The following is a 24,550-nucleotide window of genomic DNA, read 5'->3' on the forward strand; positions in this document are numbered from 1 at the left end:
ATGTAATTTTTATTGCTCGTTTCCTATTTGCTGATTGTAAGACGTTTTCATCCTTCAAAGCTCTTTGAACTGCCTTGCTGCTGAAAAGTGCTATACAAATAAACTCCAGTTGGAACTCTCACCTTTAACCTCTGCACCATCTCTGTGACATCGTGTCCATAACCTTCTGGTACTCTGACCGCAATGTGGTCTCCTCTCCCGTAGAAGATCTTCAACGCCAGCCGCTCCAGCGTCCAGCCGATCACGTCGCTACAGAAACAATTGAACACCACCTCTTTGGTGGAGCAGTCGACGAGGACTACGTATTCTTTTGATATCCCCAAGGCGCAGGGTAGCTCTGCGGCCCCTCCGCTGAAGTCCTGGGCCTGGACTCTCCAGGCGACGGCCCCGTCTGCGTCCAGCTCCGCTCGCTCTCTCGCTTTCGTGCGTTCACGTTTCTTAGACGCCAGGGAGATGAGGTTGTTCAGTTTCCCAGCCGAGTCCAGGGGCGTGCTGCTGACGTAGTTCTCGGCCAGGTCCCGGAGGTACTCCTGACGAGTCCGCGTCGCCATGGTGTGGAACTTATCGGATTTGTGCGCAGCGTTTTCCGCGTTAATGACTTTGGCGAGGAGGAAGTTACGAAAGTTCTCCGGGTCACGAAAGGCGACTCCGCTGGGGATGGGTGGTCCAAAGGAGGGAACGTCCTCCATCCGTGTTACAGCAACACTGAGGGGAAAAAAAAGGGGATTTGTGTGAAGCGATCAAAAACGAGGAAGAAGAACTGAAAAGCTTAAGACCATTTGTGGATATTTACCTGTAGTAGGTGCCGTCGGAGCAGGGGTTGTGCACCCGAACAATAACGAAGACGTGCTGGAAGTGGGACCTGATGTTCTGAGGGGTGAAAGGCTGCGCTCCAGGCTCTTGAAAGATTATGGTGACAATGTCGTTACCTATGTGCCTCTTTCTCAGGAGCTGGCGAAGAGGGAAGAAAACACGGAACTGGTCAGAGCCGACTCTGCAGCCAACGTAAACTGGGACGCCTGCGATCGCACACAAAACGACAGCTCTTTATGTAATTTATCGCCTTCTGAGTGGGTTTATTTGCGTCTGCGTGTTCATGTAGGAAACATGGCACACGGTGCAGGCCGAGCTTGTGCTGCAGAGCATGCCAGCTCTCGCTTCATTTCCACACACAAGTGTGAAAGCACCAATTATGTAATGCAGCCCAGAGGAGCATCATGTACTGGTACCGATGGGCTGTGGTTTGAACATCTGCACTTGTAATATACGCCAACATAAAGCCTAATCTGCTGCTTGGATCAATTTTCTTATCTATATTAGGTTTTGCCACATATGACTGATCTGCCATATTTGGGATTTACAGTTGTGACTAGAAATAGAGACTTAAAAGACTTGAAGGATTTAATAATTAGTTTTTTAATTCTTAAGCACTGCATAACATTAACAGACAATACATGATCAAGTATTTTTATGAAAGACTTTAAGAGAGCATAAAAATCTAACTTGTTTTTACATGCTTATCATGTGGAAGTTAGATTTTTAAGCTATCTTAAAGGTATTTAAGGTATTTTGGTATTTTGTTTGTAACAATGGGAAAGTCAAAGGAACTTAGATAAAAAGCAAAAAATTAAAAAGAGTTAAAAAAAGAAAAGAAAAAAAAAAGAAAGATAACATTCCAAGATAAACCACTGGTACCAATAAAAGGAAGTTTAAAGTTTAGAATTTGAGTAGAGAGTTTTATGAACTGATGAACTCAACCTGGAACCATTTAGATATCTTTAATATGTCTGGTGTGCAAAAGACCAAATTCATGACCTGAGGAACACAATGCTTATGGTCATGAACAGGTGGAGGGGGGTGCAGGGGATTCCCAGAAATATGCTGTCCCCCTCTCTTTTCCTGCTTTCCAGTCAGCTTCCATGTTGCTGGTTTAATGCTTCCACAGTAGATTACGTTTGGAGTCAGGTGCTGCCCCCTAGAGGCCAATTATAGTGAGAAAACGTCCCATGCTGTTGCAGCCTTCAACCCTGTAGATGGAGTCATTGTGCCACTTATTCAGCTTCATATTCTGACTGAAGGTTTTATTGTGACACAAAAGTCATCAAACAGGGTCTATTTTTGATTCCAATACTTACATTTTTCAGCTCATATTGAAGCTACTGCACAGATTCACTTCTACAAGTAAAACTTCACAGTGTTATCTGATATCTGTCTTTATTGGACGTTCTTAGAATAAAGTTTGACCTCTGAGGCCATGAAATAATTTCAGATGTTTTTTTTTCAAACAATATTAGAATATTAACAGATTGTAGTACATGTTTTGTTGTGTGCATAATTTTAGATGTTTGACATCGACCAAGACCTAAAATTTATTTTGTTAAAAAGTACATGAATTGGTGCTCCATAATTAGCTTTATTTACAATGTTTGTCACTCTTTAATAAAAAATTAAACCTGAATATTCCTTAGTTTAACTCACCCCCCCCAGATTTCCAAGCACTGAGTTATAGTATAAAAATGTACACAGAAAAAATATTATAAAGCTTGCAAATTAAACATTAGTCTCAGCTGTGAACTCTGAGGAGCCTCATATAAAATCCACCGCAAATATGTATTTAGTGTATTAATATATTCACATATACTTTCAACTGTTGGCTCAGATATGCAGCTCCAGTGCTTTAATGCGTTGATTATAAACTTGAACCCTTTGCAATATTATAACAGCAAGATGAGTCAATTATTTAAATGACTCTTTTTCAAGCCAAACCTCATAAAATATGCAATGTCATTAAAGTTTCATTTTAATTCCAAAACAAATGGCAATAAGTCCACTTTGGAAGCAAAAATTGAAGATGCAACTAGAAGATAAAATCAAGTCGTCATAATTACTTTTTAATGTACTTTCAGGAACCTGCAGGAACAGCGTGGACTGTAAAGTGAGCGTGAATGGCACGGCTGCTGTGTTAGGATAAAAAAGCTAAAGCAGAAAGAAAAAAAAAACATATACTAATAACTACTCACTGGTGAACCCCACCCAGCGCTGTGCCAGTTAAAGACGGAAAAGCAGAGCCGACAGAAAAGCCACAAAGGCAAAAAGAGCCGAGACTATAAAAGCACAAAAAAGCTAAATGAAAGAAAGGAAAAAAAAGAAAAAAAAAAAAGAACGAACAAGTCACGGGTTACGACATCTTGGATTCTTGCTTTTATTATTCGGAGCAAAAAGGGATGTTTGAACTCACAACCACAGACACGCTTTGAAAGGCTCTGGACAACAACAGAGGGAAGTGCTTTCCTCGTACACACAGCGGTGTTTGACCAGCTACAAAGCGCACGGCCTCAGGTAGCTTTGCATGTTAATGGGCGTGTTTACCTGCTGCGGGTTGTTGGGCATGTATGGCAGCATGGTGGACACGTGGAACATCACCTCATAGCCCTGGTAGGTGGTGTAGAGGGAGTGGGTGCCTGTCGAGTCGGCTGGGGAGAGGGAGGAAAATGAAGGTTTTTTATATTTAAAGTCGAATGTAGATCACAGATGGGTGTTGTTGAAAAGCGATTTTTCTGGTTTGAGTCGCTGCGTTTCCAGAGGTCCAGAATAAGAAAACTAGAAGAAGAATAAAATCCTCCTGACGTTTTGGTACCAGACCAAGAACAGCTGCAGTTCTAAAGGTTTGAAGATCATCAGAAAGGTCATTTATTCTCATGAAACACATTTATAGATAGATTTGTCACACACAAAATGATCTATGGCTTAAGCCTAATGAAAACCAAAAGTTAAGTTTTTCCAAAAATTTTATATTACATAATACAGAAACGTGAGAAAAGCTGCAGACTCGACAGTTCAGCAGACCTCCGTGGACACCCTCGACAAGGAGGGTGAGTCAAAAACGCCTCTTTGCAAAGCAGGCAAAGGATCAACATGGAGTTCTGTATCCTAATGGAAAGTTGAGTAGAAGGATAAGCACGAGTGGACAAAGAGCAGATGCGTGGCGAATATTCAAATTTTTAGTCAAATTAAATTTTCGATTGTATGAACATAAATCAACTGAAAAAAAAAAAATACTTTGCATTGACTGCCCAACAGTTATGTAAAACTTGAAACCATTTTGTTTGTTAAAAATGGCTCCCTCTTCTCCCCACGTGTTTATTTAGCATCTGGGAATCTACTGAAGGAACACAGTTATTACAGTAAGGAAGAGCCTCTCACTCTTTGTGTCGAGCTGGGCAGCGTATTTTGAGAATCCCTTGAGGAGCACCTGCTCCCCCAGCAGCTCCAGAAAGGCAGAGAAGGCGGGCGACGCCTCCTCGTTGTTGTACATCTCCTCCTCTGTACTCTGGCCCGCACGACACAGCAGAACACCCACTTTGTGCTTGTGACTCAGCTGCAACGTGCATGGACACACAGAACAAAGACAAGCAGATGAGATGTTAGTCTGAACCTCCTGAGCTGCTTGTCAACGGATGAGACTTTAACCCAGCAGTAAAGTGTATTTATATATGGACGTGCTTACTAAAACACACAGTACAGTTTCGCTGTTGTATAATCCACCTACACAAACACCACACCGACTGCTGGCAAAATACCTCACACTCCGCTCACGAGGAAACAGCTCAAAGATAACGTGGCCAAGCATTAAAGTTTTTATCTTTACATAGTCATACTCGTGACACACCCTGCTTCGACTCAGCTTTCTCTGCCCACTTTTTGTACTTTGCTCCAACATTAAATCAGATACAACATGGTTCAGGCACAATTTCCACACAGTCTGAGTAAACCATATGCCACTGTTCTGCTTTATCTGAAGTTGTTTTTGCTTTGCATTCTTTGTAGCTACTCGACTTAAGCAGAAGCTTCAAAAATATTTATAAAAAAACCCCCCTGTAATTTAATAAATAGCCCTGAATATTTAGTGCGTCAAAATGAGTTTGACCCCCCCGGTCATCCAGAGAAGCATTAAACTCACCCCCTGTTCGTCCAGTTTGAGGAGCTGTTCTGTGACTTTGGCTGTGCTGAGCGCCAGCCTCAGACAAGAGACGCTGAGCTCAGGGACGACCTGCTCCAGGACGTCTTTGAGCGAAAGACCTCGGACAGTGCCGTGTTTCCCTGTCGACGCCACCGCGTCTTCCAAGATGGAGCCACGCAGGGTCACGAGCTACACGGGGACGACAGAAAGAAAAGGATTGGGACAAGGACAACAGGGTTTTTTTATACTCTTGAATTTTTCCAACTTTTGCTGTGATTCAACTGCAAACTTTAATGCACATTTAGATCTTCATTTTTTTGAGCCTTGCAAATCTAGACTGGAATTTTTGCCCATTCTTCTTTGTAAAAAGTTCAGAAGGAGAGCTTCTTTGAGCAGCAACATTCAAGTCTCACCACAGATTTTAGGTCTGGAGTTTGTCTGGGCCATTCTTACACATTAATATGATTTGATCTAAACTACTTCATTGTGGCTCTGGATGTTTGTTTATGGTTATGGCCCTGCTGGTCTTCAAGCCTTTGGTATGTTTATGGGACTTCCTGCATTTAGCTCCATCCATCTCCCATTGATGAAGAAGAAAAGCATTCCTGCACCACCATCATGCGTTACTATGGGGATGACATGTAGTGATAACCTTCCTCCACACAAACAAAAGGTTAAACTTTGGCCTCATCTGAGCAGACCACCTTCTTCCACATGTTTGATGCATGTCCTACACTGCAAAAACACAAAACCTCACTAAGTGTTTTAGTTTAGTTTCTAGTGCAAATATCTTGGTACAGCTGAAATAGAGTAGAACTAACACACAAGTGACCTTTCAGCAAGATATACCAGTTTGTTTTAAGTTAGAAATGATTGAATGTTGATAAAAAAGTAGTAGCTCCACTGGCAGGTTTTTTCACTAACATGGAAAAAATGTCTTGATATAAGTGGGAATAATCTGCAAGAGGAACAAGTACCTTTATATCAATGTTCAAGAATGATTTATGGAAACAAGCTCAATATATCTTGATAAAAAATTGCTTGTAAGCCAGTTTTGTCTTATTATAAGTGTAATAACATACTTGCACTAGAAACTAGAAAAATACATGGTAAGATTTTGTTGTTTTGCGGTGTACACAGCTTCTAGAAAACTGCAAACTACAAACATCGTTAAGCAAGAAAGACTGCCTCCCTCGCCCTCCCTGTCAAGCGCACACTCAGAAAAATGTGCGTGATTTAATATTATTGCAGCACATCATACAGTCAGTGTGCTGTCCCCCTACTGATCGGTAATTAACCCACTTAATAACAGGAGGACTAATCCTGTATGGGGTTGGTACAGTCAACAGGAGTGGGCTGCTCTCTTCACACCCCTTTCACTCACATGTGGAGTCGTTAAAAATGCATAACGCGTTCTGGAGCTGGCAGGGGCCACAGAAAGAGAGAGCGAGAGCGAGAGCGAGAGAGAGAGAGAGAGAGAGAGAGAGAGCGACAGCTGAACCTCGGAGGCTGGAATCTGCTGCAGAGGAGTCAAACCTGATTGACAAGCAGCTGATGTTATGAAGCTTTTGTTTCAGCTTGTCAGCTGCTGTGCGACGGCGGAGAGAGTAGCGTGCTGAGCTGGGATATGAGAAGTGGGGGGTGATTTTTAAAAAAAAGAAAAAAGGGGGAGAAAAAAGTGACGGGAGGCTGAGAGGAAGGAGGGCAGAGAGAGCAACTCTCTTCACCTTGCTGTGTCAGCACTGCTGCGCAGAATTAAATGACATACTTAGAGGGGAAGGATATTTGAGAGGCGCTGCGGCTTGAGTGGGACAGAGTAAATTCAGAAATCAATGTCTGCCTTCTTCTCCCCCCCCCCCCCCCTGGGGGAAAACCAGGCCTCTTTCTGCTAGCTTAGCTCTGTGAGCTTGAGCAGGCATGCTCCATTGTTGTATCAGAGGTAAAGTGATGAGGCCAGGCAGCCATGTAATCCAGCTAAAGACAACACCACACCAACCACAATGAAGACTTCACTTCCACTAAGACCACACCAACGCAATGAACACGGGGGGAACTTTGTTTTTCAGCCTTTACAATGTCGAGGCCAAAAAAAACAACAACAATTCAGACAAAAAGGAGTGATTTTTTTAAGACTCCCAAAACCAGTAAAAATTAAAATTTTGGGAAGTGGTGACCCAGAATCTGGTAACATTATAACAAATAAGCATAGAGCGTGCATTTGTATTCAACACCCATAGCTGTGATGTCGCATAACAAAATCCAGTACAAACAATTACCTCTAGAAGTCACCTCATTATAAATAGAGGCTACCTGCATGTAATCTAATCTGATCACATGACATCCAAATTTACCATTCTGGCTTACATGCAAAACCTCATGCACATCATCGTGAACACAACATCTAGATTGTGGAAAAACTGCGGTGGAAGCATCATGCTGCGGGGATGTTTTTTCCTGGGATGGATGAAACATAGAAACCCAGGAAAACCCTGTTAGAGGCCGCAAGAGACTTGAGTCTGGTGGCGGACGTTCACTTTTATGCAAAGCAACAACACTGATACGCATACAGTCGAAGCTGCGTATGGATGTGTGTGCTGCAGGTTTCATACACCTTTTGCCACAGTAAAATTTAACAAAAGTGAAGGTTCAATCTTTTCCAGCACAGCATCACACGTTGGAGAAAAAAACAAACAAACAATGAAAATGAACTAAAGAACACAGTTTCAACTCAGTATCATTAATATATTGTGATAGTATTCTACAACAGCAGGGACAAGGCAAAGTAGAATATAACAAAATGTTATGTTTTGAAATGTCTTGACTGGTCTGAGAAAGTTACGAAAAGAATCTCTAAAAATATTCTCACAAAGTTTTCTGGTATTTAACAAATATGAATAATTTTGTTGATGCTAACTGACCTAAAACAAGAGAAGTTTGGTCTGATTTAACTTCAGATAGTGAGATAAAAAAAAATATATGTGTCTCTTTATTATCTTTAAATAATAAAGCTCATTTCAACTTAAAATACTGCTTTACAAATGTGGGCTTTTAATCAAATGTTAGCTTGCACTTTATTACTAAGTGCAGTTTGACTATCAAGCACTTTCCAAACCTTGGTAACTGAAATTCAAACGTTTTCAAGGGTTCGAAAACAAAATAAAAACTATTTCTAATTCTCCTTCACAATTATTTAGTACTTTGGGTTGGTTAACCAGAAAAAAAAAAAAAATCCCAGTTCACACATTGCACTATATTTTGTCCACGAAAGCAAAGCAAAGTTGTCATTGAAGGCATGCCAAATGCTTCAGACACAGCAGATAGTGTTTACTTTGGCTTTTATGTGCACAGACTGAACAGGTGGAATGTTCCCAGTGGCAGGTCAGAGACGGGGCTTAAGCTGAGGGGTGAGGGGAGGGAAAACTGGGACAGAGAAAACCTGGGTGAGGAATTAACCTGACTCATCACTGCACTGTCAATCAGAAATCTTGACGAGCGTACCTCACTGGTCCTGACGATTATGCGGTACTGGTACTGGTCTTTGTGGTCTTTGGTATCCTCCACTTTCTCCCTGCGAATGCTCACGGCCACGGGGCCCAGCTTATCGTCCGTCCCGAAGTAGTTGGAGTGCTCTGGTGAAGGACAACAGTTAACCAAGGTTACAGTTTGTGCTGGGAAAAAACTTTTCATCTGTTTACGTCTGAACATGGTGCTGGTGTTGTGTCTATGGCTGCAACACAGGAGAGGCTGCTGGTACACCTTTGCTTGAACTACAATGGTCATAAAGAGTAAAATATCTTAAACAGATGTAACGAAGTGCGTTCTTTCGCTGTTGACTCAAGAAGAAGTTGGTCAGAGTTGCAAGTGAGTTGGTTTACATGTTTACAAAGTGGAAAGGAGGAGAGGGTGTGAAGAGTCATGGGCAGAGCAGATACCATTATAACATTATAATTGATAATTACAAAATCAGTTTGAAAAAGTTAAGTCAGGACCTGGGTGCAAAGAAAAGGTTGAAGAAATAAGTGGTCGATAGTTATCAGATCTTTTACTTCTACTGGATGCAGGAATGATGAGGAAATATTGATTGAATAATTAAACAAACCGATGCACCGTTAGGCTTTTCTGGGCCAATATAATGTAATCTTAGTTTCGGTGCATCTCTAATAAAATCCAACTAAAACACAACCACAACAAACTGTATTTCTCTGTCACCTTTAAAAGATTAAAAAGTGTAGTTTTCAAAATGTTTTGATACCAAATGTGATCGTTTCTACTTATTAAACATAGAGAAAGCTGTTGACAGACCGCACATGCACCTCGCACAGCTGCTTCCAAAGCTTCAGAGTTAAGCCCTCTTCTAGCGAACGCCACAGGCAGCAGCGCGGCAGGAGCATAAACACAAATTATCCAGACTCTTCAGGATGAATACAACTTGGCAGATCCCTCCTCTAACTGGACTGAACTGGGACAACCTGTCTGTGAGGAGACTCGCGTCTGATTATCTTGCTTGTCATGACCTGTAGCAAAAATGTCAGCTTTTTGATGAAGATCCTGACACGCACAGGGGGCCGCGGCCGCAGCAAAGACGCAAACACAACCAGAGCGGCGTTCAGGGGGACAGCTGAGACGGCATGGAGTCAGAGGACCTAACGTATTTTTGGAATGCTAACCTTTATTTGTGCGGCTGCAGGCCTGAGTCTTCCTCGCATACGATGTTCGAACACGCTTGTCTGCACGCATGCTCCTAATAACATCTGTCACTAATTAGTCCGCAGCCAGATGATGCTTGCCAAAGGGGAAGTGGCATCAAAAGTGTCTGAAGAGGTGATGCCGACTACAAACGGCCACACAGATCACATTAACCACTTCCCCTCTTAAGGTGAGCGTTACTTTCTGACACTAAAAGCCAGATGTAAAACAAAGCTGAGATGGCTCAGGTGTCAAGTACTGCCTGTGTATCATCGGCTCAGAGTTTGCCAGCCGTCCAAATAGGAGGTACATGTGTAATTAAAACTCCCGGCGGGCTGCCAGTCGACTTAACTCTGCTGCGTCCCAGCAGCTGATTAGTCAAAACCAGTGGATGACGTCTAGGAAATAAGACTCTGGCAAACAGTAACGACAGAGTAAGACATAAACCTGAGTGACGGAAAAATAGCAACGATATACAGACATGACTCTCTGTAGAAAAACTAACAGTAAATAAATTATATGTCATTTAGTTATTAAATACAAGTATAAAAAGAAATTGTAGTTGCAGCTTCTCAACTGGGATCACTTGTAGAAGTCCTTGTTGTATTTGGCTAAAAGTATTTTTCTTTCAAGCATCTTTGCATTAAGGCTGCAGCTACCAGTTATTTTAGTGATCGATTCTATTTTGACAATTAGACGATTTTCATGAATCATATCAATAAAATATTTAGATGGTTGGATAGAGTCAACCTTCTATGAATGCTTAACACTGATGATGATGCTTATTTGGAAGTAAAATCTCGACCCAATTACCCAATACAGTGCAGTGTGTGTAAGCACCACATTGTAGGAGACAAAGGTAAAGTGGTTCTGATTGTGGAGAACTGAGGGCGGGTCCGGGGATTTCAGCTTTAAACAGTACAATAAGTGTACTGTGAGATAAAATAAAGCTTCAGTTGTCTGTGAGGTACGTCACATTTTATTATTCTGTTGCAATGACTAATGCTATCAATGGTGTTCAAGTCCAATCTGACCCGACTAATCAACTTTAATTACAGGCCCACGGCTAAACTAAACCCGACATACTATTTTAATTACGGTTTTACTGGTTTTGTTTTTAGGCTATGATTTGAGTAAGTAGTGTCCCTTCTCCAGCTATCAGCGTTTGCTTCCAGCCCCATCTCGTCGCTTGTTGTGCCCACAGGTGAGTCAAGTGTAAATCATCTGGGATATGCGACTGATAGGAGCAGAGCAGGACAGGGTCGGGTGCGCATTAATGTGCCTTGCGCTGTTGCTGTCTAATGAACATCTGCACCTTTCTTTCTTCTTTTCCTGAACAGGGTAAACTACCGCCTCATGTGTTTAGACTATAACAAGTAGATTAACCTTACATTGTGCATTCTTGTTTATTTTTCTCTGTGCTGTATGCACTGTAAGCTTTATAAATGTATAACAGAAGCCTGAGGACCACACGACCAAGCAGGCTTTCAGGTCGGGTTCATAAATCTAAAGTCTACAGCAAAATAAAAACATTTTGTCATGATTACAAGTCATATTTTTTAAATAATGGAGTTGAGCTAATAATCCAGCTGTCAACCAACCAAACTAGCTAACGACCCATCCCTGCACCATGGGTCAAATGTGTTGCAGTGTAACTCAGCGTTACCTTTCCCATGGAAGTAGTCTTTGTAGTAGCGAGCCCCCAGGTCTACATGCTCTATGCCGTACAGTTTCAGTCTTTCCAGCCTCATCTCCTGCTCTTCAATGGGGATCTCCAGCACAGATATGCTGGCGTTACTCTTCCTCAGCCACCCTCTTCCTCCATCTCCATCTCCTCGTTCTGCTGAGGAGCTGAGGAAGCTCACGTTTCTCTCCCTGTGCCCGCCTATCTCATTGAGGAAGTGGGGACAGGAGAGGAGCAGCGGGCTTGAAGAGTGCGCTGCAGGCCCATCCAGAGGGTCCGCAGGTAGGGAGGGGGCTGTGGAGCTCTGATCGAGGTTAAGGGTCAGATCCTCGATGCTCGAGTAAATGGGGTCGTTCAGGTTCGGAGCTGACAATCTGGAGCCAGACAAGGACGAAGCGGCCGATGCTCCGGTGGCGGTGTTCCTCCGCTGAGTGGAAAAGCTGCGCTGAGCTGCTGCCTCATGGAGGTCGAACAGGACGCTTTGAGCATCAAAGTGGGCAAAGCTCTTTGGACACACCCAGGGTTTATAGGAGGCATCTGTAGAGCCTCTGCCTCCCCTGTCCTCGTTAGCCTCTCCCTTTCCTCCGTCCAGCTCCCCCCGACTGGAGCTCCGAAGCTTCCTGAACAGAGAGGAAGTACCCAGCGCAGACTCCGTCCCACCACTTTTCTTCCTCACTCTCTCTGTACCGTCCTTCCTCCCCGTTCCTTTGTCGTCCCCACCTGTGGGAGTGGCGGGGAATGGCGTCTTCGACGGCGGGTCCGGAACTCGCAGCAGCTCTCCGAGTTGTGCGGGAGCCAAGCTGCGCTGGTCAGGCCTCTCCTGCTGGAACTGGCTGAGCATTTCAAAGAAGCCTTGCTCGGGAATGCCCTGGATGTCGATGGAAGAGGTGCTGCCGTATACTCGGAAACGGTTTCCAAACCCACTACCACCTCGAGCCTCCACCTGAAGGCAGAACAAGAAGAAATTAATTATAAAAAGGACAGTAAGAGTTGGTTTTTTTAATGACAAAGTAAAAAAAAAGAAAAAAAAAGAAAAAAAAACAAACTAGTTTCTTACAGTTTCTGCAAGTTAATGTTTAACTCCCTCAAGTAAATACAGCACATAAGATGGTCTTACTCCAGCCCTTTTAGTATTAGAATTGAAATGTAATGTTTGCACACTGTACAGAAACAGTATGTGCAAACATACTTTTTTAAATCCTTCTTTAAAGATTAAAAAAAAAGAATAACATCTTTTTTATTCTCCTTACTCTGACATTCAATCAGATAAACATTGACTGTTGTAGGTCAGATGGGATTTCCAAAATTATAATGGACACTCTTTGCAGCTTCGGCCAGAATCTTTACAAGGACTTTTGTTTTTGTTCTTGTTCTGGGACTGAAACACACAATTTGCACCAAAACCCGTTGTTCTCTAGAGGACAGAACCTGATGAACAGGGCATTGCCACGGTGTTTACACTTGCATATTATTGTTTGAACAAATGAATGTTCCTGCACCCAAGAATGAGTCACAATGCTCTACTTGATATCTTGGCTGATTTATGTATATTTTTTCACAATGTCAAGCAAGAAAGCAGTGTACTCAGAATAAGTCCACAGGTGTTCCTCCAATTAACTCAAACACTTACCTGTCACGTTTTTTATGTTTATATTCTGCAACACTCAATTTATTTTCATTAGTCATAATGAAAAAAATGTCATAATGAATCTATGTAACTTTCTGAAATGACAAAAATATTAAAATTTTTAGAAGTTGCAGTTGTGTATTATACTGTATACAATGTTCAATTGACAAAAAAGTGAAGAAATAATTGTACAATTTAAAGAACTATAAAACTTGTCGGGGCCTAAACTAAGATTGAAGCTTTGGGACTTTTGCTGAACCTGATAAGGATAAGAGGACGTTTCTTCACTCAACCAAAGAGAGAGTCTTCCTCACACTTAGGATATCTCCATCAGTAAAGTAATGTTTTCTTCTACACCACACAAGCTCATTTGGCAACCATTTTCCCCTTCTATATCAACAGTATTTCACCAAAAAACAAAGAAAATGTAGCAGACTGAACTCATTAGAGACAAGCTAATATTTTCAAGTCCTAATTTTTGGGGGAACACTTTATCTAAGCCCACAAATGCTGTAAATACAGCTGGCAAGGCAAAGCGAAGCATGGCTTTCTGCAGGCCAACCCAAACTGACTTCCATCTGTGTACCTCATTAGCAAGAGGTTTGTGTCGAAAACCTGGACCGCCGCCATGAGGAAACAACACATCCTATTCTTCTCAACTCCGACGCGACGCACAGGAAAAACAGAAATTGGGAGAAATATTTCGGGCTCACCTCATTTTCATCCTGTTCGCTGAGCGTTACTTCACTGTTGGAGCGCTGTCTCAGTGGTGGGAAGACTCTCAGACTGAGAGGCGAACCTCTGTCACCGATGAACCCTCCGCCTCTGAACTCCACGTCCTTCGACCATCTGCGGGGCAGCCTGGCGACCCCTCCTCGCACTAGCCTGCCGTCGGATGACAAAAAAGACGACGAGACGGAGCAGTCGTCGTAGTGACTGCTCCCGTTTTGCCCGTTTTCGAGCAGCGACTCCCGGGACTGCGCGCGACGGGGAGGCCATTCGGCGATCCGAGCACGAACACCCATTTTGGGCACAGAGATGCGAGGTTGTGCCACTGGTTCTTTGGGGTGGCCATTGGGGGTATGATGAAGTGGAGCGTTTTGGGGTAACCCTCCGCCTCCGTCCAGAAGGTCTGAGGAGACGCAGGTCACCCCCCTGTCTCTGTAGGTGTTCATGACGCTCCGGGAGAGCTCAGGGCCGGTGGGAAGGCTTCTGGCATCCCATCTCAGGAGGGGCACTAGGGAGGGGCCCCACACACACTCTGATGTGGCCTCTATCTCCCAGAAACATTGCTTTTAGTGGGGAGATGGAGAATATTCAGTGGAGCATGGTGGAACAAGTCTGGATCTTCTTCCTTTAGGATTATTCTCAGCTTTCTGAAAGAGAAAGAAAAAAAGAACAACAGAAAGCAATTAATTCAACAAATATAAAACAAATTAGGGATCATTTTTAAATCGGAGAGCTTGCGTGACCCAAATTCTAACCACACAACCAGAATGAGCTTTGGCTTCAGGAGGGCGACTCACTCAGCTGTAACGTACTGTAAGACTGATAAGCCAGAGAGAAAACAAGGTGAAGGGATATGACAGAGAATTTCTCCCATTGAGGCTAATCTTCAAGAGGCTGACATTGAATATTATCATCACTCACTCCGGCGCTCATGCCTGCACACAGAACCACTTTGCCGCAGATTAAAACCTTGAAACACTTGAGATAAATTCTGAAAAATATCATAAGCCTAACCAAGTTACATACAAAAAGCAATCTAAAGAGAGTTTTCACCCTACCAGGCATTCAAAGGATGCTACTACTAAAAAACACATTGACTCTCCACTTAAACTCTCACCCGTTTCGTTAAAGCAACAATTTATTGTTTTGGAGAGTTCAGACCCACTTAAAAAGTAGCGCATCCTTATAAAGCATCCACTTTATAATCCAATGGCCTTTCAAGGACAGCAGCTCATTCACAAGCATGTTTTGGCAAACTGAAAATCCTTACAGTTTGTATCACTGTGATAGCTGAAAACGGTACTGAATATCGTTAACCCACATTTTTATGACTGATGTGAGCTTTAGGGACCTTAAAAGTCCATTCAATTGATTGGCTAACACTTTAAATATAGTAACCTAGCAAATATTGCTTCCATGAATACTGCCACAATTGTGTACACAGATATTGTGATGATTGTAATTTGGTAAATTGTGAAGCTCTAGGTTGAAATAACGAAAATATGAAAAATGTATTATGCAATTACCTTTCCAGTTAATTCTTCATAAAATAGCTCAAGCTGAGAGAGTGGGTACAAAGTGTCTGTAAAGAGCATTTCCCAGGTCTTTGTTACAGATTCTCAATTGAATTAAGATCTGAACCATTCCCTCAGCATGTTTCTGCCACCACCACGATGGATGATCTCTGAAGGCAACTGGCCGAGCCAAGTATGAAACTAAAGAAGCTAAATAAAAACGCACAACACTGATTTTCCATTTTCATCTTTAACTGTGTCTTCACAATTATGCACTAATTTGGGCTGGTCTGTCATGTAAAACGAGAATAAAATACACTGAAGTTTGAAGGATGAACACTTTCATCGGGTGTGAATACTTTTGGAAGCTTTTTCAAGTGCTAAAAGCTGGGGAGGGTTATGAATAATGAGAAAAAAAAAGATGCAACTCTTTTTTTTCAGCAGAGGGAGACAATTACATCTTCGTGAAATTAACAGGGATGAATAAATACCAGAAGACAGAAAAGGGCAGCAGTGACACAGCATCAGCCGGAGGGGTGAGGTTGGGTGAAGCCATAAATAGAGCGACGGGAAAAAGTCAAGAAAGAGCACAGTACATTGCTCAGTGAACCACACGGACATGCTTCGATACGACAGTCACACAGCATCAACTCTTAATCCAACGGCCTTTCAAGGACAGCAGCTCATTCACAAGCATGCTTTGGCAAGCTGGAAATCAATTTTATCCCCCTTTACTAAGAATAGGCAAGGGGGAAAAAAAGTAGAAAAACAATATATTTTTGTTTTGAGTTTTTTCATTGTTAAACAGTAGGAATGTTTTTCTCTTTCTTTTTTTCCCCTGTTGAGGCAACAATATGACTTCACTGGGTGATGCAGCAAGAAATGGGAGCTTGGTGACATGTTGGTCTGTGAACTAAAGTGAAAAAAATCAAGCCTGGCCCTTGTGCAGCAGCTGTTGCAAGGGTCTTAATGAGGGTTCTCATTAAAATTACTAGTTTTCAGTGTTATTTATATGGAACGCTTCATCGGTTTTATAATCACAGTCTGCAGAGATAAAATGAGCAAATGGTGATTTCAGTCGATAAAACATGTCTGACGCACAGATTTCAGTTGTATTTACTGGCTGAAAAGGGAGATAATTAATGTAATGATTAAAAATTATACATCGAGTTGCACCAATCGAGAAAAAAATCAAAATTGATCAAATTTATCTTCATAAACTAAGCTTTAATTGGTAGGTCTAATGCTGAGGAATCAAAAACCGTTTTCATTGAAATGCTTTTAAACTAAGATCCAGCACATCAAATGGAACAGGAAATTAGTATTGTCCTGGGAAAAACCTCATCTTCAATAATCTTACATGGCATACAGTACAGGTCATACAGTTTTCCTTTCTTCTGCTCTCGCCTTTTGTTTGTAGTGGAGAGCTAAGCTGATATTTTCAGTTTTTTCTGCATGAAATCTCACAAAAAAAAACCATACAAGAGCATTTTAAATAGGAGATTCGTAAAGGAAATATGGGGAAATATGAGCCTAAGAATCTGTGAAGTTTGGTTATTTCAAATAAGGGCTGCAGATGAGTGTTAAAGTAAAATGTGCTTAATTCATCCATCCACTCCATTTTGGGATTAAAGCTCTTATCTCCATAAGTCTCTCCTCAAACTGCAGAAGTCACTGAAATATCTCAGTGAATTTGCCCAATATCCACAAGAACACCATCTGTAGATAATCAATCAATCATATTTTATTTGTATAGCACATTTCAGCAGCAAGGCATTTCAAAGTGCTTTACATAATTAAAATAAAAACAGCATGAGACATTGAATAAACAGTGAGAAAGAGAAAGAGATTTTGAAAAAGATTAAAAAAGATAAAAACATTAAAACCCGCACCCCTTTTAGGACTTCAGTTAAATATCGTTTAAGTCCCTCTGGGACTTTAGTCAAAAACACCGTTTGACAAGGACTCCAACCTCTAGGTTTGTAGTTGAAACGCCGTCAACTGGGACTCTAAACTCCGTAGGACTTTAGTTAAACGTCGTTTAACTGGGACGTTTTCCGGGGGCCTTTACATCATTAAAATGTAGACAGTGAGAAAGAGAAATAAAAAGAAATTAATAAATAGACAAAAACTAAAGATAAAAACAGTAAAAACATCAAAGACATCAAAACAAACACTCTAACCCTAATTTAGCCACAAGCATCTATAAACAGGTGGGTTTTAAGTTGAGATTTAAAGGCACCCAGTGTTTCAGCTGTTTTACAGTTTTCTGGAAGTTTGTTCCAAATCTGTGGTGCATAATCTAAGCCTTTTATAATGTGCCGGTAGTTTCCAACATTCACTACAATCAACATTCTGCTTAAAATAAAACTGTTATTTTATATATATGTTTTTATTTTAAAAAGTTCCTGAATTTATAACATTATTAATACGCTTACTCATTAACAAAAATAATTTTCTTATTTCTCCCATACTGCTCATTAACAGCAGGCTTTTACATAAACATGCTCTGATATTCAGATGGTCAAAGAAATGTACTTAAAACAACATTAAGTTGAATCTTAAATCCACTAAACTAAATTTAAATAATTAGAAAAGTGATTTAAAAGCAAAAAAAAAAAAAAGCAACAAGTGCATAAAGAGCGACAAAATATTTACAATTCTTAAATCCTAACCTCTGAAAGCGGGTTTGTGTGAATTTTTGAAAAATGTTTCAAGTCCAACTTAACGAGGTGTGTGTGTATGTGTGTGTGCGTGCGCGTGTGTGCGTGTGTTTTACAGCCCACAAGATATCTGCATCCTCATCCTTGCTGAATCTATTTTTGGGCTGCATTACTCACACACTGGGACTGAAACGCATAAAAGCATTAATGATCTCATTCACGGCTATCAGAACCTCACTTTATGTCTTTTTAAGTCGCCACACCAGTCTGTCCCATCTTTGTTTATGGAGGAGGAAAAGCATTTCCGAGCCAAAGGCTCCTGCTCTGATCATGCTTTCTGACAGAGTCTGTCCTCATTCAAAAGGCCATCCTGTGATCCACTACGAGACCCGATCCCAGATTATCCGCCCCAGCTGCAGCGGTTGGAGAATGGCTTCATTATGCGGCTGATGAGAGAGAGCAGTCTGTTTGATCCGTCTGAAACACACCTACGTTAATAAGGACACCAAAACTGTGCTGATGCATGAAATGTTACATAAAGAGACGGCTTAATTTGTGTAATTATACATAACTGAGAAAAGATCCAGAGGAGGAGGGGGGAAGGAAAAATCATCCTTTGCTGCAGTGAGAATTATGCACACGCATTAAGATTTGGCCAACAGTTCAGAGCATAAGGAGCAGAGACATTTAACGCCTTTTAATTGCTCACATACACTGATTGATTAGCATAAAGATGTGGCACCTCTAATACGGCTCCATCATTCATTCCTTTCTCTGGACACTGGCTCTGACTTGCCCAGCATGCGGCAGGCTTGGCGCATGCACCGCAAACATGCACCGAGGCTGGTAATTACGCTGGTTAGATGGTAGTAATGACAGAGCAAGCAGAGAGGGCCAGCTCGCAAAGGAATGAGCGTAATCACTGTGGAGGAGGTGCCGCCGCCGCCGCCACTGCTGCTGCTCCTCAGTCACAGCAATGCAGAGGACCTCAGATCAGAGAAGACTGAATAAAAACCACTGGGTCAGAGGCGAGGAGGGATCAACCTGCCATATGTTACAGCAGGGCACGCCAACATTCAAAAGTCACATGACGCAGGAATGCATCTCCCAACACTCAAAGGTTTCTGGGAGTCAACAAAAATATATGATGAAAAAAAAATGACAAAAAACAAACCATCTAGAGGTGATTTGAACGCACCAGCAACAGTGTGTGTGGGAGAGACGATGATTTAAGGGCGGTTTTGAAGAACATATGGTGGCACATCCGACTGGCAGACGGCAGACAGGAGCAGAGCCTGACGCCGCCATGCAGCACAATGCAGCACTGGCCCCCGGTGTGATGGCAGCACATCCAGCATTCACGCCACCAGGACTCCCAGGACAGAACGGGTTTGGCATCGCAAGGTTTGGCAACAGAAGTAAGCCGGTGGCAAAGACAAGTGTCCTCCAGCCAACTGACAATAATTTACACTTACCAATGATAGACGCAAAGAAGCTAGCTAGTTAGCTAGCAGCGGTTTATAAGAAACTAGATAGCCGCAGCCTCAACTGCCCTGAGTCATAAAGATGTCTGCATTCAATTCAAAGTACATATAATATTCGAGTAAATAGTCCTGTGATTAACATATTTAAGATCAACTTACATTTTTAATTTAAGACATTTAAAGGCCTTAATTTCAGATACAGTAATTTCAGACTTTTTAAGGATGCGCAGACACACTGTTTTAATAAAATGCAACAAGTCCAATTCAATAAGGGGTCATAATGGGTCGTATTTCACAAGAGCAACTCAACAAACTGGAAACCAGATCCAAAGAAATGGGGTGTAAAGCAAAAAAAAAAAAGAGAGACAGAAATATTATATTTTTACTTTTTCACCTACCACTTTGATGAACAATAATGATTTTTTTAAATACTTTTTCCACTGTCATGAGCGTCTACAGAAAACAACATTTAAAGCTGAGCAAGACCTTCAAGGCCTTTTGTGGAGAACTAAAAACAAAGGCATCACTGCTGAAGTGCTAAAATGTCAGACCTCTTAAGTGAACCAAGAATATATTTTAGGGTTTGTTCCCTAATGCGCACAAAGACATGCTGCAGAACGACAGTGTGTCTACTTGCAATCCTCCGATGGAGTAAAATGATTTACTTCCTCCATCCCACATTTAACATGCAGATTTAGTTGTTGATGTTCTGCTGTCATGAATATTAAATGATCACTTACAGCTGTGTGTAAAAGGGAAAGAAACAACAGAAAACCTCCAACTATGTATATAGAAGTCCAAATAATGACATGATTTAAGTATGTTACTCCTGCTTTGGGATACGAGTCTATCCCGCTTGGCCTTTGTAATACAGAGAGAAAAACTTTTAATCACAACAAAACTCTCACAGGAAACACAAGAAACAACAGTAACAAATGTGAACAGCAGGCTGGAAGGAAGTTCTCTGCCTCCGACTCTGCTCTATATTGGGCCTGTAAGTCTGTCTGGGTTATCTGGAGGCGACATCTCTGCCTCTCAGACCAGAGAGTCACCAAGCTGCACTTCTCTCACAGTCGCCCTGCTCCCCTCGACTCTTTCCCATCCCTGCAGTCCCTGTCTCTGCTGATTTCCGTCTACATCGTGCAGATGAATCCCCACTAAAGTTGTGAGTGTCACTTCAATCCATCTGTTTGCCAGGCTGCTGTCCCATGACACCAAGACAGCCCTTGAGGAGGAGGAGGAAGACTAAAGGACAGGGTGAGAAGACTAATTTAGCAAGTGCTAAACACTGATGTAAAAATGCTAATGACTTGAATTTAGCAGGAGGAAATGAACTGTAGCCACCGGTCATCATTTGCTGATCGATTTGGCGATAAGGATTTAAAAACTAAATGAAAATTAGTTTGAACTTTTAAATATCTGTGCAACTTTAAAAGATCCCAGACAACTAAATCTTGATTTAAACAAAACACAAAACAGAAGTCTGAAGGAGAAAAAGACAAAAACAGTGAAGTTTTTAGAGCTGTGCTCCTCCCATGTCACTGTATTTAGACTGCACTTTCAGAACATTTGCAGCTGAAAATGTTTCCTTACGCTGCTGAATGCTTCAAATCAGCTCATTGGTGAAATCCAGAGCTGAGCAGAAAAAAAAGCTCTGGTGTTGCTTAAGTCAGGAAATGATGGCGAGCAGGCGTGGACGGGTATGACTCTCTCATGGTGTAATCTTTCTGATCCAACGTCTGTACTGGACTATGATTCTTGAATTATAGATCTGATTTAAACAGCATAGTCCTGTGCTGCTGCAGGTCATTTTTCACACTTTTAGCTTACAACTACAAAAACATCCATGCCTTCATATATTATATAGACAGTAATATAATAAATTACACAAAAAAACATGAACATAAACCAGGCCTGCATGCTAGAGCACATTATCGTCACAAAAACACTGAAAGTAGCTGCTCAGACTGCAATAAATATTAGCTAATTATGTAAGTGCCTTGTATTCAAGGGCTGTATGCCAGTAATGTATTTGGTAATGCTTGTTTAATGTAGTAGATGATTTCATAGGACTGCATTGAGATGTTTGGATAAAGTCGTTACGAAACTACAAATAATTAGTTTTTTTATGCCAGAAGAACAGATACAACAATGCATCGAGACAAAAAATAAAAATAAAAAACAATTAAGATAAATTTAAGAATAAAGAACATCAAATTTAATAGTTCTATAAAGTTCATTTATGGAGACAGATTCTGAATACAGAAACTCAATAAAACTGGTGAACTGGTCATAATCTCTGATCAGAACATTCACCAAATCGTTTAATAGATCATTCACATTAAAATTAAACTTTTTAATATGCAGCAGTCTTACCTTTTCTGCCTTCAGCTGTGCAGGCAAAGCAATTGGTGAAAGGTTTGGTGCGACTGTGCAGGCAGAGGAAGCTCTGTACTTTAGTCTATAAAGAGAAAAAAAGTGAAATAAAAGTTTCAGAAAACTGAAGTCAACTTGTTATTGTATTGACAGTGGACAGGGAAGTCCAGGGCTGCTCTTGGTATACATAATAAAAATACTTTAAGCACAGGAAAAGTTAACATCAAGAACAAGCTAACAAACTTTTTTTTTCTTAATGTCCAACTAGTTTGCTCTATGCAACACCTTCATTGTGTGTTTTTTTTTGTTTTTTATTTTTCCAGTTATCTGTATGGGGTAATAAAAACTAAATGCCATCGATATGGGTGCATTGTTGGTGAGGATTCTGAGCAGATATGCCTGAGGCTGTCTGTCTGTGCTGCACTGTAAACAAGTCTCCATGGACATAAACTCCTGGTAGTGTAGGTTTCTGCTGATCAAAAACTGTACCTTGGAGCAAACAATATTACAACAGTAGACAAATTCAGACTTTCAATTTGCAAAGATAAGAAGAAACAAATACAAGTCCTCTGAGCTTGATCTCTTATCCCGTCTAATGCCGCCTGTTTAATAGATGAAAATGCAGAAGGCGTGGAGGCAACATGAACTGCTTCAGATTGAGGGGCCTCAGAGCAGCAGACGGGAGCGAATCAGAAGGTCTTAGGAGACTACCAGGCGGGGCAGGGTGGGAGCAAGCAAACAATGTCCTGAGGGGAACCATCGTTACTGTCTGGCAAATACAGTTTAATCAATACTGATCTATCAGGGTCCACTTATCCTGCCAAACACAACATAACACATGAGGGGAGAAAATGGGGGTAGCTAAGGGTCACCGACTGGGTTAGTAACTGTTTTACCACAGTAAAGTGCTGCCACATCTTTAACTTGCTCATGCATTAATTCTTCTTGAAATGTTTTCACATTTTGTCACACTACAACTGCAAAATTCAAATTGGGATGTTTTTGTGATAGGCCAATACAAAGGAGCATATAATAATTATATGGAAGCTGGACTTAAACCTGAAAATTAATTTACTTGCAGCTCCCGAGTCAAAACTTTTTTGAGTCAATTTTCATTGGAAGTGCAGACGAGGTATTTCTCAGATTGTAACTTTTTCTTAAAAACAATACTGTATGTGATAAAATGAATAATTTGTTTGTGGAGCTGTTCTATCTGGTTTATTAACGCTTTGTTTCCAGTGCAAATAATAACAAAAAAAAACAAAAAAAAAAAACAAGAGTGATCTAATCTTTGCTTTTAAAATTTCTCAACACCACCCACACCAAAGGACGTAGAGGATAAACAAGTTTAGTGTCCATCATTAGTGCTAAACCACATGGACGCCACAAGACGCCTCTCGCACAAGTTTACAGAGTCGAGTCAACGCCTCTTCATAAGGTCAGTGGTTATTAAGAGGATCAGAAAGCTGGTTATGTAAAACAAACACAGGCGGATTCCTGAACAAGCTTAAAGCTTTTGCTCTCTTAGCATTATGAGTGAACCTCTGTGAGCAGCGGCAGCAGCAGAGATGCTGTTCCAGCAGGCATCAGCGCGCTACTGTCTGAGCGTGAACTTGTGACTGATTGCATCTTGAGCATCTGGTGTATATTTAGTAGAGGAGTCGTTCTGTGCAGCACTGCCAGACAGAATGACTGTCAAACAGCCAGAACCGAGCTGGACTAACCCCCTCAGTGGATGTCTGAGAAAAAGGATGAACCCAGAATAAATAGCCTCATAAATAAATAAGTTCATCTGTCAGAGGTTTTGCTAAGAAGAAAATGCAAATCCTGTCTCATTATAGAGGATGTGCAGCTTGCTCACTGGAGATGAAACATCCACAGGTTTGTTTGTTAACTTGGGGGGAAAAAAAGAAGAAGAAAAAAGGACTGTGGACATTAATTAACACGAGGACTTGAGTCCATCATAAGAAATATGTCAGATTTAACCTGACAGGCTATTTTTGCACGCAGTTTCTTGCAGGTTGATATAAAAAATAGAATGAGTAAAGAAAAACCCACAGACGCATAAATAGAAATGACTGAAGCACATAGAAAATAAAATCACGACATCAACTACTCTGAAGTGTGACAGCAGAGGGGGAAAAGCGAGAGCATAAAGCTGGAGGGATGCCTGCACCTTTCCCATCACTGGCATTTTGTTGTGTGTAAGATGGATTACTGTCAACTCTGGTGCAGAAACCTTCTTCTGTCAGTCCTCCTTCACACTTCAGCCTGCTAATAACATCCCAGCTTTAACACAAAGATTGTGACAATATGTGTGTGTGAATTCCCATGCAAATGTGGATGGACATGTTAAAATTCTAGTTTTGACAAACGCTGCGCAATATCAAGAAAGTATGTAATTAGATACTATTGCGATGCAAAGTGACGGTATTGATTACATTTAACCCACATTTTTCCGGTTTACTTCTTCATCATAATGTTTTCACCAGTCTTGTGCCTCGTTTCCACTGAGTAGTACGGCACGGGTCGGTGTGGTTTGGTACGCTATTTTCTCTCTTTCCATTGTAAAAGCGGCTCATGTATCCGACCCGTACCGCACCGTTCCTGGGCAGGGAAACACCGTCAAAATGGCCAAATACAATACTGGGATGAATCGCTGCATGCATGACACTTTAAAATGGTATTCTACCAAATATTCTGTCCAAGCAGCTCTTTGTGATTATGATATTGCATATGCTTATTGCAAGTTTCAATTAGCTAAATTTAAGACCTTTTAAGACTATTACGGTTTAAATTTAAGACCTTGGGTCAAAGTCTTTTTAAG

At 41.4% G+C, this 24,550-nt stretch overlaps 1 protein-coding gene across 2 annotated transcripts in view; it reads right to left on the reverse strand.

The window, feature by feature from the left end:
• The window catches only part of sipa1l3 (signal-induced proliferation-associated 1 like 3), a 90,888-nt gene that overhangs the window by 13,549 nt on the left and 52,789 nt on the right, over nucleotides 1–24,550 (reverse strand). For both annotated transcript variants that reach the window (XM_015021627.1, XM_015021619.1), the window contains exons 2-10: nucleotides 21,724–21,808; nucleotides 13,671–14,333; nucleotides 11,313–12,273; nucleotides 8,459–8,589; nucleotides 4,961–5,149; nucleotides 4,204–4,378; nucleotides 3,370–3,473; nucleotides 794–951; nucleotides 123–705 (exon numbers count right to left, since the gene is read on the reverse strand). In XM_015021627.1, the coding sequence (XP_014877113.1) occupies nucleotides 123–705; nucleotides 794–951; nucleotides 3,370–3,473; nucleotides 4,204–4,378; nucleotides 4,961–5,149; nucleotides 8,459–8,589; nucleotides 11,313–12,273; nucleotides 13,671–14,132 (2,763 nt within the window). In that variant the 5' untranslated portion in view covers nucleotides 14,133–14,333; nucleotides 21,724–21,808. The remainder of the gene's footprint in view (nucleotides 1–122; nucleotides 706–793; nucleotides 952–3,369; nucleotides 3,474–4,203; nucleotides 4,379–4,960; nucleotides 5,150–8,458; nucleotides 8,590–11,312; nucleotides 12,274–13,670; nucleotides 14,334–21,723; nucleotides 21,809–24,550) is intronic.

The sequence above is a fragment of the Poecilia latipinna genome, unplaced genomic scaffold, assembly GCF_001443285.1.
Source record: "Poecilia latipinna isolate Pla-1442-1.1 unplaced genomic scaffold, P_latipinna-1.0 Scaffold85, whole genome shotgun sequence".
Classification (NCBI taxonomy): Eukaryota; Metazoa; Chordata; class Actinopteri; order Cyprinodontiformes; family Poeciliidae; genus Poecilia; species Poecilia latipinna.